Source organism: Bison bison, unplaced genomic scaffold (assembly GCF_000754665.1).
Source record: "Bison bison bison isolate TAMUID 2011002044 unplaced genomic scaffold, Bison_UMD1.0 scf7180017864155, whole genome shotgun sequence".
Taxonomy (NCBI): Eukaryota; Metazoa; Chordata; class Mammalia; order Artiodactyla; family Bovidae; genus Bison; species Bison bison.
In genome coordinates, this window is record NW_011494727.1 from 3204841 (window position 1) to 3222832 (window position 17992).

General features: G+C 48.6%; 1 protein-coding gene across 1 annotated transcript in view; it reads right to left on the reverse strand.

The window, feature by feature from the left end:
• AP3B2 (adaptor-related protein complex 3, beta 2 subunit) overlaps positions 1-17992 on the reverse strand; it is a 36600-nt gene that overhangs the window by 18414 nt on the left and 194 nt on the right. Inside the window, 8 exon segments of the mRNA XM_010841104.1 lie at positions 257-545; positions 672-854; positions 953-1019; positions 1265-1425; positions 8017-8112; positions 8396-8470; positions 8611-8686; positions 17951-17989. Coding sequence (XP_010839406.1) covers positions 257-545; positions 672-854; positions 953-1019; positions 1265-1425; positions 8017-8112; positions 8396-8470; positions 8611-8686; positions 17951-17989 — 986 coding nt within the window.

Here is a 17992-nt window from a genome sequence, read left to right on the forward strand (position 1 = left end):
GGAACAGCAGAGGAACCGGGTCCCTAGGCCAGGGCCAGGCCAGGAGGCGCGGGCAGGGAAGGGAGGTGGGCCCGAGAGGAGGGAGGAGAGGGCAGGTGTCGGGGAAGGTGGTAGGAGGGTGGGACTGGCGTCATTGTAGAGGGGCCGGTGGGCTGGGGTGGAGGGCGCCGCACTCTAGGTAGGGGGAAGCGGAGAGGCAGCCCCCTTCCAGGCGTGGCTGGGCCGTGGGCGGGTTGGGGTGTGGGCGGGGCGGGGCACGCACCTGTGGCTCCTCAGCAGGCGCACAGGGCCTTGGCGATGACGCCCACCTCTGCCTTGGGAGCCAGGTGGAAGTAAAGCTGCGCCACGGCCATGACCACGGCGGCGCTGCGGCTCTGCAGGAGCGGCTTCGTGTTGCGCAGCAGCAGCCGGTGGTCAGGGTCCATGACGTAGGGCTTCCGGGCGGGCAGCGCCGTGGAGGCTGCCTCCTCAGACCCCGGGCCCTTGGCCTCATCCTCCTCGGAGCCATAGAAGGCTTTCTCAGAGTTCTCCTCCAGCAGAGATTCCTGGGGGTGGGGTGGGAGGGGTGGGGAACAGGCGGGTGGGGCAGGGGACACCTCCTCCTGGAAGCCCTCCTACCCACTCTGCTAGGGCACGGGTCGCGGTTGCGCCTGGGGGTCCAGGCCACTCACGTTCTGGGTGGGGCTGAGGAACTGCGTGCGGGCATAGCGGGTGAGCATGCTGATGATGACCACCTGGCCCCACTCCTCCACGTCGATGAGCAGGTTACAGAGCTTCCGGTAGTTCTTGTGGATCAGGTCGATGCGCTCGGGGCACACTTCCTCGAAGGCCATCACCACACTGCCCGCCACCAGCTGGGGAACCCACAGAGGCAGGAGCACATTAAGGGGAAGGACAGAAGGGATAGCCTGGCACCTTTCCACCACCCACCTCTGTGTATCCATATACCCACCGTGGTCTTGTCAGCCAGAAGCTTCTCGATGACCTCTATCAGCTGGTCCTTCTGGTCAGAATCCAAACTGAGGGAGAAACTGTTGTTTGCCCCTCCCTCCTCTCCAGCCTTCCCAATACCCGCTGGAGATGTGCTCCCCTTTCTCCCCCCAACCCTATTGATCAAGAGGTGTGAGCCACTGCTTCCAATGTCCTCCTTCTCTATCTGTTCCCCAAACTGTCTTAAACCACCTAAAGACTTAAAAACAACAAACAACAAAATCAGCCTTCAAAACTGGGAGAGGCCAGAGATGGGCAGTGGCTTGGGGCATACCTGTAGAGCTTAGGGATGGCATGGGCAGCTGTTTTCCGCACATAGGGAGACATATCTGAGGCAGCTTCCTTGATGGCCAGCATCATGATGGGCACGATGATGGGCACACGAATGCTAGACAGGACGCGGAGGGCACTGGCTCGAATCAGCTGGTTGGGGTCCTAGGGCAAAGGTGGCAGAGGCAGAGCCATGGGAGGGCAGCGGGCGCCCTGATGGGAGGGGAACTCACTGTCCCTGGTTGCCACCCACTCTTGTTTCCTTGTCTGTCTTGAGCCTAGATGATGAGGTGCTGGTGCCGGGTGCCTGGGGAGCTCTGCCTGAGAGCACTGACTCGGCCCTGCAACAGAAATCTGATATCTGGAGGGATGTGGCATTGGGCTGCTTCACTTTCAGGGAGAGCGACAGACTTTCAGAATGCCTAAAATTCTTGAAGCACCTTGTTTCTTAGGAGTGTGTGCAGACTAGGAGGGTGTCTTTGTGTTTATGGTGGAGGAGACTGCCAGCAAATGCAACCTGCTCTCCCTTCCCAAGAGTTCATCCTTTCAGGGACTTCCCTGGTGGTCTAGAGGCGAAGACTCTGCTCTCAATGCAGGGGGCCCAGGTTTGATCCCTGGTTGGAGAATTAGATCCTGCATGCTGCAACTTAGACCCAGCACAGACAACTAAATATTCTTTTTAAAGTTCACCCTTTCAGTCTTCTCCCCCAGCAAACTCTCAAAAGCTGCTCTTCTTCCCCATTCCTCCACATGTTTAAAAGAGAATAGGTGTGTAAGCCCCTCCTCTTTGTGCCTACTGCATCCTATAGACACCTGAAAGGAGTACGTCAGGCTGTGTATTGTCACCCTGCTCATTTAACTGGTATACAGAGTACATCATGCAAAATGCCGGGCTGGATGAAGCACAGGCTGGAATCAAGAGGTGCCAGGAGAAATATCAATAACCTCAGAGACACAGATGCCACTGCCCTTATGGCAGAAAGCAAAGAGGAACTAAAGAGCCTCTTGATGAAGGTGAAAGAGGAGAGTAAAAAAACTGGCTTAAAACTCAACATTCAAAAAACTAAGATCATGGCATCCAGTCCCATTACTTCATGGCAAATAGATTGGGAAACAATGGAAACAGTGAGAGACTTTATTTTCTTGGGCTCCAAAATCATTGCAGATGGTGACTGCAGCCATGAAATTAAAAGACGGTTGCTCCTTGGAAGAAAAGCTATGACAAAAGCTATGTCAAACTTAGACATAAATTTGACAAACTTATGACAAACCTAGACGGCATATTAAAAAGCAGAGACGTTACTTCACTGACAAAGGTCCATATAGTCAAAGCTATGGTTTTTCCAGTTGCCATGTATGGATGTGAGAGTTGGACCATAAAGAAGGCTGAGTGCCAAAGAATAGGTGCTTTTGAACTGTGGTGGTGTAGAAGACTCTTGAGAGTCCCTTGCACTGCAAGGAGATCAAACCAGTCAATCCTAAAGGAAATCAATCCTGAATATTCACTGGAAGGGCTGATGCTGAAGCTGAAGCTCCAATACTTTGGCCACCTGATGAGAAGAGCCAACTCACAGGAAAAGACCCTGATGCTGGGAAAGATTGAAAGCAGAAAGAGAAGGGGACGACAGAGGACAAGATGGTTGGATGGCATCACGGACTCAATGGACATAAGTTTGAGCAAGCTCTGGGAGATGGTGAAGGACAGGGAAGCCTGGCAAGCTACAGTGTATGGGATAGTAAAGAGTCGGACACAACTGAGCGACTGAACAATAAGACACCTGAGAAGAGCCTTAGACACAGTGTACTGTAGTCGTGAGATTATGAGAGCAGCAGCAGATGTAAATTACTGTTCATCTTGAAGGTCAGTGGGCAAAGGAAGAGGTCCTGGAACACTAAAGAGTAGGTGCTACCATGAGTTTCTAAAATAGGCAAAGAGGAGAGCCACAGAATTACAGGTGAAAATGATGGTCCTCCTTGCTAAAATTCCAGAACTGGTTTTTGAAAAGGTAGTTTCAAAGCACTTCATTTATTTTTAAAATATCTTATGAAGTCATGATTTTACTTTATTGTTTATTTGGTTGCACTGGATCTTAGTTGCTGCGTGTGGGATCTCCCTCAATTGGGACGGAACTCGGACCCCCTGCATTGAGAGTCCGGAGTCTTAAACACTGGACCCCCAGGGAAGTTCTTCAAAGCACTTATTTTAAAAGCAGGAGTCTGTATTTTCTTAGAGTCAAGTCATATCACATCCACTGCTGAAACCTATTTTCTTTTTTTTTTAACATTTGGAAATGATTATGGATTCAACAGGAAGTTACCCACCCCCCCAGATAAACTCCTTTCCTTTTTAGTAGGGTAATTAGGCTGGCATATATTAATACTATATATCTTGATATCAGCAAAGCACCATGGGGGTCTCTCATAGCATTTCCTAGACTGCCATTTTTGATGTAGGCCTTTTGTTTCATTTAGTACGTAAGCATTTTAAGAGCAGAATTCATGTCTATTTTATCTCTAGATAACCACAGCCTTTTGCACATAGAAGGTGTTAAATTTTTTTTGCTGTTGAGATCCTTCTAACAAGATGGGAAAATACCAGCTGACTGCAGTTAGGTGGATCCACAGTTTGGTAAAATGAAATACTTGGGGAAGATTTACTAGCAGATCAGTGTCAACCTGGAAACATGATACATGGGATTTAGTCTGTTGCCCTGGTTGGAATAGCTTATTAACATCTTAGAGGAAGACATAAAACCAGGAGGACAAAACCAAGATTCAGATCCACCCTGGCTTAGATCTTGTGCTAAACCTAAATAATGAAATCCTCACAGAGGATTCAAGGAACCAACTGCATAAAGACAGGATATAGGGACACTTGGATTAACTGCTTGCGAACTGGAGGTTTGTCAGAATTGAGTCAACAACATTAGCCGGCCGCAAAGCAAACAAGAGTCTCAGTCTGGGCTGACAGAAAAGGTTGGTACTATTGCGCAGAAGAGCCCCCTAAACAGTAATAATAACAAAAAGAAAGTGAATTTTAGAGGAACACATATATGATGCTGTTTATAAAACAGTATTATACATTATTTCAATTCAATTCAATTCAATAAGTCGCTTCAGTCTTGTCCGACTCTGTGCGACCCCATAGACGGCAGTCTACCAGGCTCCCCCGTCCCTTGGATTCTCCAGGCAAGAACACTGGAGTGGGTTGCCATTTCCTTCTCCAATGCATGAAAGTGAAAAGTGAAAGTGAAGTTGCTCAGTCATGTCCAACTCTGTGCGACCCCATAGACAGCAGCCCACCAGGCTCCTCCGTCCATGGGATTTTCCAGGCAAGAGTACTAGGAACACATAAATAAGTAGTAAGAGAATAAATGCACACATACGAATACTATTCTTTATGCCTTTGGTGGATCTGATATAAATTTTAAAAAATTAAGGTAATAGACATTTCAACACAATATAATGGTTTTTAAAAAGTTATAATCACTTCACATCTGTCAGAATGGCTGTCATTAGAAAGACAACAAATAACAAGTGTTGGTGAGGATGTGGCAAAAAGGGAACCCCGTACACTCTTGGTGGGAACGTAAATTAGCACAGCCACTGTGGAGAACAGTGTGGAGGTTTCTCAGAAAGCTAAAACAGAACTTCCATATGATCCAGCAATATCACTCTTGGGTATATATTCTGGGTATGTTTTCATTAAACGAATGAGTATGACAGAACAGAAACTCATAGAGAACAAACTAATTGTTATGAGTGGGGGTGGTGGTGGTGAGGAGAAGCAAGATGGGGTAGGGAATTAAAAGGTACAAAGTATTAATACTATGTATAAAATAAAAAGCTAAAAGAATATATTGTACAGCACAGGGAGTATGGCTAATATTTTGAAATACATTTAAATGGAGTACTAGCCACAAAAATGTTGAATCAATGTATTATACACCTGAAACTAATTTAACATTGTGAATTGTCTATACTTCAATAAAGACAAAAATGAAAAGCAGTGGTAGTTGTCTTAAGATGGAACTGCCTTATGAAGGAGTAGGTCTGTACCACTGGAGATGACCTGTCAGAGATGTTCTAGAGCAAAGGTTGGCATACTACCGTCCACAAACCATATGTGTCTTCTGCCTTTTTTAATAAATAAAAATGTATTCAGGGACTTCCCTGGTAGTCCAGTGGCTAAGACTCTGAGCTCCCAATGCAGCGGGGCTGGGTTCAATCCCTGGTCAGGGAACTAGATCCCATATGCTGCCACTAAGACTTGATACAGTCAAATATTTTCTAAAATATGAATTCAGACCCAGTCATGCACACTCATTCATCACTGCTTTCACACTGTTAAAATACAAGGGCAAAGTTGAGTCGTTGACGGTTGAGACTAGACGGTCTGCACAGCCTAAACTACTATCACCTGGCTGGATGCAGAAGTTTGCTACTATTATTCTAGAGAAATCACTGCACTGAGTTGAACTAAATGAGCTCTGGTTTTCTAAATAGGGTAGAATGTGGCAACTTCAGGTCAATGTAAAAATTTGTGCAAAATTTTCAGAATGGCTCTTATAAAACGATTTTAATCCTGATTAAACCAATCTGAAAGCGAGAGAGATCGTATGGTTTTCACTTGATAAAAACAACCTAGCACAAGGACTTCCCTGGTGGTCCAGTGGTCAAGACTCCTTGTCTCCACTGCAGGGGGCCAGGGTTCTATCCTTGATGGGGGAACTAAGATCCCCCACGCCTTGCGGTGCAGCCAAAAAATTTAAAACAAATGAACAACAAAAACGCCTGACACAGAGTGAGGCATAGAGATACCCAAGTATTTGCTGAATGAAAGAATGGTAGATGCAAGTGCCCAGGCTTTCTGCCCCACCTCAGAGGAGCAGACTTTGCCATCACCTCCTGCTGGCCAGAGCAGAATGAACCAGGGGTGAACCTCCAGTTTGGGCAATCAACTCTCAGTCTGCTCAGCTAACCTACAGAATCAGCTAAACAGGAAAAGAAGCCAGATCTTTCAATGTCCCTCTCACAGGAATTAGAACTAAGTGTCTGGAAAGACTAGAGGAGTTAATGGCTGTTATCAGAGCTGGAGAGTCTGATTGGACAAAGACTAGAAAGACAGTGATGCTGACTTCTTTACCCTAGAGATATCTTATCCAAACCACAAAAGCAGCCAGTGGAGATTATCATGCATGCATTTAACATACAAAAGATGAGAATATTCAGTTTAAATATGTATGTGTGTGTTTGTGAGGGGTCAGCCTCCACTGCATACGAAAGGACTTGAATCTTCCCACTGTCCCTTCCCTTAACAGATTCAGTTTCTACCTGCCTCAAAGGGCATTTTATTTCCACAAAAGTGATCCAGGTCTTTAAAATATATATATATATATATGCATATATATATATATATATATTTTTTTTTTTTTTTTTAATTTTGAGGCCACGCCATAGGCCATGCAGGATCTTGGTTTTCAGTACAGGGATCAAACCCATGTCCCCTGCATTGGGAAGGCAGAGTCTTAATCACTGGACCAGCAGGGAAGTCCCTATTTTGGTCTTTAAAGGTGGATATTTTACATACACTGGGGCATCTAAGACAAGCCAATTATTTCTTCTGGTGCTAAACAGAATAATCAACTTGTTCCTACTTTCAAGGAATCATTGGCTATACTAACTTTATTGAAAATGGAATGGTCTTGTCTTTATGTTCTCTCTGCAGACTGTCAAACCCAGTCTCCATGTCTGAGGCCACTCTCCAGCTTGGTGAGCTTTGTCGTTTTCCTCTCCATGGAGCTCATTTGTTCCCAATAAACCCTTTTGTCCTTCTCACCCAGTTTCAGGTGAAAAGGTTCCAAAGCCATTGTTCCTAGCAGATACTCAAACCAGGTGAGCCAGCCAGTGCCAAGGCTCTGACACCCAGAGGTGAGGAATCCAGGTCAGCAGGCTCCCCACACGTTACTCTGTCTTAAGAAGGCTGACTTCTGCCTGGCTGTGGGCCTCAATCCCTTTACATCAGTAGGGTGAAGGCCAGTGTCAGGGGCTCAAGTGATTCATAGTTGAGGCAGCCATTAGCACAGGCACCTCTGACTCTCCTGACTTTAGGCAGGTAGGAAAGGGCCTCCAGAGCCTGACCCCCCCCAACCCCTGCACTCAGACCTCTCCCTGGGCCCACTCCTCTGACAAATGTAATTTATTTCCTGCCCTATTGGTAAACATAGGATGTCACAGTCATCAGCAATTGCAGCCACCATAGACAGTGAGCTGGTGATCCCTGAGGGAACTCAGCAAGAAAGAACACCTGCCATCTAGCAGCCATCAGACTGCAGCCACTTCCCATGGTGAGCCCTGGAGAAACTCAGGATATGAAAATACAGGATACTGGCCCCAGATAGCTGGGGTGCATATCAAAGGAATGATTTCAGTGAGCCCAGACTCTTGCATCTTCCCATGCACAGAAAATCACCAAACTCCTTAACCTGGGTTATCTGGTTTTCTTTCATTAACAACTGTTTTTTGATGTTAGACCACCTGCCCTTTGTTGCAAAACTTCTATATAACCTGACTTCTCCCCTTGCCTCCTTGGAGCAGTTCTGTCAGTTACTTAGATGCTGCCTCCTAGGCTTGAAGTCCTAAAAACACCCACCTAATGAAACCTAACTCTCAACTTTGAGGTTGTGAATAAGTCCACACCTCCAATAGAGCCCCATCAAGGCCCAGACCCCAGGGAGGCAAATGGAGACCTCTGACCTTCAGGCCACGCTGGAAGGTGGAGATAGACAGCAGGGCTAGGTCTTGCTGCTCCTCAGCGTAGCGCACCAGGTACACGTAGACGAGCTTCTTCACCTGGGGAAGAGGGGGTTTCTCAGCAGGGACTGGTGCCCCTGCCCTGAGAGATGTCCTCACCCCGGGTGGCTGTGCTCCACAGAGAAAGCATCCAGGGTACCCTGACCCCATCATGCTGATCCACATCTGGTTCAGGGACATCTGGGAGGTGTCTTTTCCTGGACCAGGGACATTCTGAGCAGATTGGACCTCCAGGGACTGGGATGTCCCCTTTCTCATCCCCAACTAGCTCCAGTTTACTCCTGGAGGTGGACAAGGGAGACCCCTCCCTGGGAGCACTCACCTCTATGTTCTTACAGGCCACATTCTTCACCACGGCGGGGAACAGGTCTGAGGCGTTCTTTCCCCGGGCAATCATCTAGGTGGTGGGGTCAGGGTAGGGGGAGAACGAGAAGGGAGGATGCCAGCACTCACTGGGGGCTAGGTCCACAAGCAGCCAAGGAGGGCTCTTGGATCCTCAAGCTCCTCCCTCAAGGGATCCCCTTTGACCCCCCTCACCGCCACAATTCTCTTCATGGCCTCCAGCTTGAGGGAATCCTTGTTGGTGTCCAGCATCGCCTTCAGGTCATCGTGCCTGGTGGGGACACAAAAGGTCAGCTGAGGGCACAACGGTGGGGATGGGGCTATCAATCAGTAGGATTCAGACAGAAAGAAGCGACCTGGGCAGGGAAGGCAGGACTCAACCACAAGGGAAGGTGGTAAAATACAGATCAGGGGACTTGGGGTGGGGAGAAGCATGTGGGTCAGTCAGTGTTACAGGGCTGAGCTGTGATCCCCTCAAAAAAGAAGGTACCCAGAATGTAATCTTATTTGGAAACAGAATTGTTTCATCTGTAATTACGATGAGGTAATACTGGAGGCCCATTCTGAAGGAGATCAGCCCTGGGATTTCTTTGGAAGGAATGATGCTAAAGCTGAAACTCCAGTACTTTGGCCACCTCATGCGAAGAGTTGACTCATTGGAAAAGACTCTGATGCTGGGAGGGATTGGGGGCAGGAGGAGAAGGGGATGACAGAGGATGAGATGGCTGGATGGCATCACTGACTCAATGGACGTGAGTCTGAGTGAACTTCGGGAGTTGGTGATGGACAGGGAGGCCTGGCGTGCTGTGATTCATGGGGTTGTAAAGAGTCAGACACGACTGAGCGACTGAACTGAACTGAATACTGGAGGAGGATGGGTCTCTAACTCAATACATCTGGTGTGCTTTAAGAAGAAGGCCCTATGAAGACAGAGATGCAGGGAGAATACTGTGAATACAGAGAACTGGAGTGACTCATCTGCAAGCCAAGGAACATCTGCAATATTGCTTCTCTCTTAAGGTTTGGTTTTCGGCTGAGAGGCAAGTAAAATCTTAGCTCCCCAATCAGGGATCAAATCCATACTCCCTGCATTGGCAGGCTAAGTCTTAACTACTGGACTGCCAGGGAAGTCCCGGGTAAATGATGATGTAAATAAATAACCCCTTGCACTTGGTGGAGGGGAATAATGTTAGTCTCCAAGCCAGTATCTAAATGTCATGCAGTGGCCATTGAAATTTCAAGGGAGACCTTTGGTCAGACTTCCTGAAGTGACTGCAAAATTCACCCAGAAACAAAAATCAATAGGTAAGAACTCCAGAGAATTTGGGGGCAAAGGGGGATGGAAATGAGAAAAACGGAACAATGACAGACAATTCACCTAACCGGAATTCAAAACACAAAACAAATGACCATGATAAAAGCTGTGTGGTGCCAGATTAAAAATTTCACAAATGGATCTAAGTTGATACATTAGGAACAATTAACACCAATTGGAGAAAGAAACTTTTGCCTCCCCTTAAACAAATGCTGTTGGGACAACTGCTATTTAGCAAAGAATTTAACTTGTACATGTATTTCACACCAAAATAAATCCCACATTTGTTTAATAGTTAAATTATGTTGGGTTTCCCTGGTGGTCCAGTGGTTAAGAATCCACTTTGCAGTGCAAAGGACATGGGTTTGATCCCTGGTCTAGGAAGACCCCACATGCCTCAGAGCAGCTAAGCTCATGTGCCAGAACTACTGAGCCCGCACTCTAGAGCCCGTGAGCTGCACCTATGGAAGCCTGTGAGTCCAGAGCCTATGCTCCACAAGTGAAGCCACAGTAAGAAGCCTGCACACGACAATGAAAAATAGCCCCCCACTCGTCACACCCAGAGAAAGCCTGCGTGCTGCAACAAAGACCCCACCACAGACGAAAGTAGATGAATCATTTTAAAAAATTATTTTAATGTATGGAAGAGGGAGAAATTTTAATTTTCAAGGTCATAAAATTATCAGTAATAAGATGCTAGGTTTTTGTTTTTTCAACTCTTGTGTATAAATTTAAGAAACAAAAACAAGGCAAAACTGTATTTGTTCACTAGGGCTGCTGTAACAGTACCACAGAGTGACTGGGTGGCTTAACCACCTCAACGTATTTTCTTGCAATTCAGGAGGCTAGAAGGCTGAGATCAAGGTGTCAGCAGGGCTGGTTTCATCTGAGGTCTGTCTTCTTGACTTGCAGATGACTGTCTTCCCTTATCTTTACATGGTCTTCCCTTTGTGTTTCCTCTTCTCATAACAAGTGAATCGTATTGGATTAGGACCCACCCAAATGACCTCCTTTTCACTTAATCACCTCTTAAAAGACTGTCTCCAAACACAGTCACATTCTGAGGTACTGGGGGTTAGGGCTTCAACATATGAGAACACAATTCAGCCCACAATAGCAACAGAAAGGAAAATATTTGGGATATGGTGAATACAAGTTTAATATTAAAAATAAAGCACTGATATAAGCTTAGGGTCTATATTCAGGATTCACTGTCAGGGCTGCCCACCTGCCATCCCCTTGCCCCTCCAGGTAGACACAGCCCTGAACTGCTACTCCCCAGTCGGTGAGTGGAGCGTGGTCTGGCATTCCTTGGCCATGTGCTCTTGAGCAGTGAACAACCTGCCTAAGCATACTCAGAGGCCCAGCAGCTGATGGCCAAAGAAGCAAGCAGAGAAACATGTAATCAGCTCATGGAAAAATGTGTCTCTACACAGCTAACAGAGCTACGGGACCACAGATGCTCTCATACTGTCCAGGCAGTTCCAAAATGTGATGAGCAGCTGTGAATGGAGACCTGTATATGCTCTGACCCCCCAGATGATACTCAGATAAACCACAGCTTTGACCCAGGCAGGAGAACCCTGCGAGCAGAGGTATTACCAATGGCAGGAATTAAAAAGCAGTGTGTGCAAAGTCAGTCATGGAAGTGAAACACCGAGAAGCAACAGAAAATCAGAAAATAGACGCAGCCATTTTAGGAGAGGGAAGAGCATGCTAGCAGTCATAAAGAGGCAAGTGTGACTAGGGCTGATGCTGAGACATGAGTAAGTGATAAATGCTGAGAGCAAGGGAAGAACCTGACGTAACAGACACCAAGTCACAGGGCTGCGTTTTGCAGAAATGTGCGCATGCTTAACAGATAAAATCAGAAAAGACAGGAGGAGTGCTAAGAAACTGATGTTCCCAGGATTTTACAAGTGTCTCTCGTGAAGACATTTCTGATGGGAAGCAAAGTAGAAAGATGATGATTTCCAGAACACAGAGGACCTGCTAGCTGTTGGATGAGGGTTGGAGATGTCCAGCCCCACGCATATTGATCTAGAACGTCTCCATTCAGGAATACCACTCAGCCATAAAAAAAAAGAACGAAATAATGCCATTTGCAGTAACATGGGTGAACCCAGAGGTTATCACACTAAGTGAAGTAAGTCAGAGAAATACCATGTGATACCATTTATATGTGGAACTTAAACTATGACACAAATGAACTTATCTATGAAACAGAAACAGACTCACAGACACAGAGAGAACAGATTTACGGTTACCAGTGGGGAAAGCGGGTGGAGGAGGGGTAAATTAGGAGTTTGGGATTAGCAGATACAGACTACTATATATAAACAGATAAACAACAAGGCCCTACTGTATAGCACAGGGAACTAGATTCAATATCCTATAATCAACCATAATGGAATGGAAAATGAAAAAAAATAATAAAATATATGTATATGTGTTTGTGTGTGTATATATCTCTAAATCATTTTGCTATACAGCAGAAACTAATACAACATTATAAATCAACTATACTTCAGTTAAAAAAAAAAAAAACAGAACGAGCATCTCCCATTCAGGAAGATGCCCCCCCAAACCAGGGGACATTTTCTACTGCCTATGGCCAAGTGAGGGTCAGAAGACAATCACCTTGTCCCTCTCCCAAATACAAACCAGGTGGTCAAGTCCTAGGCATGTTGAACTCAGGACAGATGGGTGTAGACAGAGGTTCAGACCATTTGGCCGGGCCTGGGCAGCATGGAGGGTGTGGGGAGAATGACAGAGCTGGGCACCACCTTCCCCAATACACAAACGCACCTCACGCACCCCAGGATCCTCTGTACACACCTCCACACAGTCAGCTCACCCCCGCAGATCCCCATCACCCCAACGCCCCATCAAACAAACACTGGTACCACCAATATACGCTCACATCTATCCCCACAGACACACCTACACCCCAGAGACATACTCATACCCCCAAAGACACACTTACATCCCTCAGATATATACAGTTCTTACATAAACCCACACACACTCAACAAACCCCCTGCAGACACACCCATAATCCCCAAGAAACATACGAAGACACATATACCACACATACACTTCCCACAGAAACGCTCAGCACATAAACCCACACGCCTGTGGACTCACATGCCTCACCTGCAAACGCCTACAGACACCCACAGACATACACCCACCACAAGCCCTCTCTACCTCCCCACGCCCTCATCTAGACATGCACACCCACACATGGCCCTCCACAGACACACACACCACCCACATCACGCACACATACAGCTTTTTGACAAAACTGCGTCACTCCAATCCCATTCGCCAAATGGCCTGTGGACTCCTATGTGTGATTCCTGATGATAAATTTAGGCTTCTAAGATCAAATATATCCAGCCTCACAGATCCTCTGACCTCCTTAGGGGTCAGGCAGGCACCAGTTGGAGCTGACTCTGGGGTCCTTTAACTTCAGGAATTCTCTGCAGCAGGTTTCCTCACACCCAGGCATCCTCACCGCCCCTACAGATGCCACAAGCCCATATCAAGTGCCCACACCCAGGGTGGTGCTGGGCACCCACACAGATCCTGCCCTCCCAGCCTAGTACCCACCTTCCAGGCTCCTGGGAGGGTCCAGGACCCTAGGAGAGGGGAATCAAGGGAAGAGAGGGGCTGTGGGGACAGAGCACAGGCAAGACTGTCAGCTGCCCACTAGCAGATGGCAGCCCCCACCTGAGGTCTGACCACCCTGGGTCCCTCACTTTCGCTCCCACCAGCCGACGTTCCCAAGATGGAGAGGAAGGGAGAGATACATAGCAACACTCCAAGGCCATGAAACATTCATCTCCTGGAGTCAGATCCCTTTACAAGGCTCTCACTGTGACCCGAGCCCTGGCCTGACCTAAGGGACTCTGTGGGTGACTGGGGCCAGCAGGTGGGGTGGGAGGAAGGTAAAACCTGGCATTTGAGGCCGGATACACTCACTTCATGTGATAAACACCCCCCCTCCCCTCACCATCCAAGTTCCAACCCACTAGATGGGAGCTGCTGCTGCTAAGTTGCTTCAGTCGTCTCCGACTCTGTGCAACCCCAGAGACGGCAGCCCACCAGGCTCCCCCGTCCCTGGGATTCTCCAGGCAAGAACACTGGAGTGGGTTGCCATTTCCTTCTCCAATGCATGAAAGTGAAAAATGAAAGTGAAGTCGCTCAATCGTGTCCGACTCAGCGACCCCATGGACTGCAGCCTACCAGGCTCCTCCATCCATGGGATTTTCCAGGCAAGAGTACTGGAGTGGGGTGCCATTGCCTTCTCCACTAGATGGGAGATGCTGGTCAAACTATCCTGTTCTTATCCTGTCTCCAAACCTCATCAGGAACCCTCACCTAGCCAGGACCTGGGGAGAGGAAAAGGTCAGATGTTTTATTCCATCCTCAAATATTTTACTGTCCTCCTCTCCTCAGAGCTACCAGGGAGTTAGGAGTTAGGCTCATTTCCCCCCACTTAAACTCTCAGTCCCCATAACATCCCCCACGCCCGCCCCCCTCCTGGACACTAAATGCCAGTCCAGTCCTCCTGCTAAAGAGGTGGGACTTAAATGGTTCCTGCTGGAAGAGATAGCTTCCCATCCCTGGCCTTCCTATCTGCCTGGGGGAGAGTCTCTGAGGGCTCCTCTGTACCGTAATGGCTGGCTCTGGCTCTGGCCCTGGCCAGGCTCTGGGCAAGGTCCTCCCAGGGATTCTTCTGGGGTCGTGTCTTCTTCTGGGGCTTGCAGCCACCGAAGCTCCTCCGGCTGCAGGGCCTGGTACCAGGGTGGGGCCCACCTTCGGGGGCCAGCACAGGGCTGGCAGCCTCCTGATCGGCCTCTCTGGCCCCTGGCCTCACTGGTGCCCCTGGGAGCTGTAGGAATCGCTGCATCAGGGCACCAGATCCTGCTTCGAAATGAGACTGAGCTGACCGGGGAGCTGGGGGTGCCTGTCCCAGTCACCAGAGGGCCCGCCCGAAACTCAGAAACTGGACACTGGCAGGAGGGAGGCTCTGGTTTCCTCTTTGCTGCTCAGAGACAAGGACTCACGTGGTGGAGGAGGGCAGGGACTAGGGACAGAGCCAAGTCCCGGTCTGCAGGCAGGGGACTGGCAGGCAGGAGAGCGGATCCAGACACGTGAGGCATCTCTCACTTCCCCCTCAGGCCACAACTGAACCTCTGCCCCCTCAAAACTCCTCCTCCTCAACAATCGTGTTCATCCCCTTCCCACTCTGACCCCCACCGTCTTGATCCTCACCTGTCTTTCCATGGCCAAGTCCTTGATGTTTTCCTTCCTATCGGCATTCTCTTATCTCTACTTCCTCCATGCCTAGCTGAGGCCCCTCACGTGCACGCCTTCAACTGCTCTTCAATTACATCCTTGGCCCTCTTGTCCCCAGGACCGCTACCCCGCCAGGAGTGGTTGGCTTTGTTTGCTGTGTTTGGTGCTCCTCAGATTCCCACCATCCTTGCCCTAGCAGCTTCACTACTTGTCTCTCAAAGAAAATAAAGGCTTTAGATCAAAATCCCCACAGCTCTCAAACATCTCCATCTACTCTTTCCCTTCCTCTTCCCTCTGGGCAGAGTTGGTCCTCCTTGAGGCCAGGCCAGTTCTCCCACCCGGCTCTGGAAGCCTCCCCTCCCATCAGTCAGGGATCAATGCCTCCTTCAATTCCTTCCAGCCTCTTCCACACTACTGGCTCCTTCCCAAAGGCAGTTAAACTTGCTCTGGGCTCTCCCAGACTAATAATAGACAAATAAAAATAACAACAAAAATAAACAGACATTCTTGAACTGACGTTCTCCTCTGGCAACTCTTTCCCTTTCCCCTTTATAAAAAATATATATTTGTTCATTCATTTGGCTGATCTTAGTTGCAGTGCACAGGCTCTCTAGTTGTGGTTCATGGGCTTAGTTGCCTTGCAGTAAGTGGAATCTTAGTTCCCAGACCGGGGATCGAACCTGCATCCCCTGCATTGCAAGGCAGATTCTTAATCATTGGACCACCAAGGAAGTCCCTATAGTCATACTTCTCGAAAGCAAAATTCCCATTCACCGTGTTTTATTCATTTACCTCCTCTTCACTCTCCTATTCACTTTTAATCTGGCTTCAGATGCTGATTAGAATTTAGGGCTCAGTGGCCATGATGTCTACAACTTAAATGGGTCAGCCAAAAATATTTATAGATAGATGGTTAGATAAAGCAAATACCACAGAATGGCAACAACGACTGAATTGAATCTAGGTGGAGGGTATACATATATTCATTGTATTATTCACTCAAATTTTCTGTATGTTTAAAATTGTTCATCAAAGAATGCTGGAGAAAATGAACCTAGCCCCTCCTCTTTTGACTTTGCCAGAACTAGTCTCTCAGGGCCGGAGGTGGGGAGTGGAGCAGGAAGGGGTAGACCTGCTGTTTGTCAAACCAGTGGACACGATTTCTTTCCTTGTTTGAATTGACCTCAGAGGGCATTGACACTGCTGACGGCTTCCTTCTTGAAACAACATTTTATTCCTCCTGCCTTTGGCTTACTTATTCTCAGTTATTCTGAAACACTTTCCCCCTGCTCTCTGGTCACTCTTATTCTATGTCTTCAGGGTTCTTACCTGTGCTTTGTCTGAATTCATTTTATAAATGCTCCTTAGGTTATCTGGCTATCTTCACTTCCTTCTGTGGCTTTGATGGATGGACACGCACGTGTGTGTGTGTGTGTGTGTGTACTAATAATCTCTTGGAATCCAAATCCTAACATCCAGCTACCTACTAAACTCTACCTCAGAGTTTACAATCTCACCATCTCAAAAGCCAGGCTCAACATTATTTTCCACAAATTTGCTTGTGATATCTTTATTTCCAATTACCCTGTCTGGCATCACCATCTATCTACTACAAGAATTGGTAACCTGAGATTATCCTCATCTTCTCTCAGCCCCTTCCTACTACCTGTCCCCCAGGTAATCAAGTCTGTGGCTTCTACCATCTCAAGAGCCCCCCCAAGTCCTGGGCATCACCCATAGCCTAGGCCACCATCATGCCCACCCATCCAACTTCAATACCCCTTCACCTGTCTTCTGCTGAATCCGGCACACCTCAGATCTCTTCTCCACAATCCAGCCTGGGACCCTTCTAAAATACAAATCTGCTACTGCCTGCTTAGAAACCTTCAGTGGCCCTGCACCCCCCTCCCTCCACCTTGGCATCTCTTTACCTTCAGTTCTGGCCATTCCCGTGGCTTGGACAGAGATTCTGGCCACACCGTATTAGCACATACAAAACCTGTGATCTGGCTCTCCTTTACCTCCACACCTTGCCTAAAGCTCTTTGTTCTGCCTGAAACATCCTTGGCTCTCCCCTACTCCCTTCTCTCCAGGCCCAGGGACCGGCTCCTCTCACCCCTCTGAGAGCCCCACCACACTGCACTGTCACTCACAGGCTCTTCCCTGTGCCCCCCTCTAGAGGGGCTTGCGGAGGAGACTGTGTCATGTTCACGGGGGCATCCACGCTGACTAGAACGAGACTTGACACAGCAGGCCCTTAATAACGCTTGTTTCAGAATTTACGAATAAATAAATGAAGGATGGAATGAGCCAAAGGTGGAAGGGAAGGGGAGGAAGTTAAGGTAGGGTTGAATTATAGGGGCAACGTGGGGAGCAGGAGTGGGAGCTCCAGACGCTCCCCAGAGATGGGGATGAGGACAGGGGGACCAGAATAAGGGGAAATGCATTTGTAGGAGCGGCTAGGCCTGGGAGGTTCTGAGTCTCTCTATTCCAGGGCGGGCCTTCCTGGACAGGCCTCCAGGCTCAAGCTCGAAGATCTGACCCCTTCCCCGCGTTCTTTTGGAGTCAATTCGCCACAAGCGAAAAAAGGCAGAGACCCTGTAATCCAAGTCCACGAATAGGAGAAACACTTGGGCCGGGAGGATTGGTCTTTCAAAAACAGAGCTGGCCGGCCCATCCCCCACCAGTCTCCACCCCCACCCTCACAGGTCCCAGGCCGGCCCCTCGCGGGGCGGGGGGCGAAGGGGGGACAGGGGTCGCGAGGGTCTGTGTCCACGGCCGGAGGGTGCCGTGCAGGATTCCGGTCCGCGCCACCTGGGCCGCCGCGGACCGGCCTGGGCGCTGTCCATGGTACCGCAGCGCGTGTTCCCAGGCCCGGCCGGGCCCAGCCCCCCTCTCGCCCGGCTCCCTCACCGCTTGTAGTCGGAGGAGAAAATGCCGCCGCTCGCCGGGGCG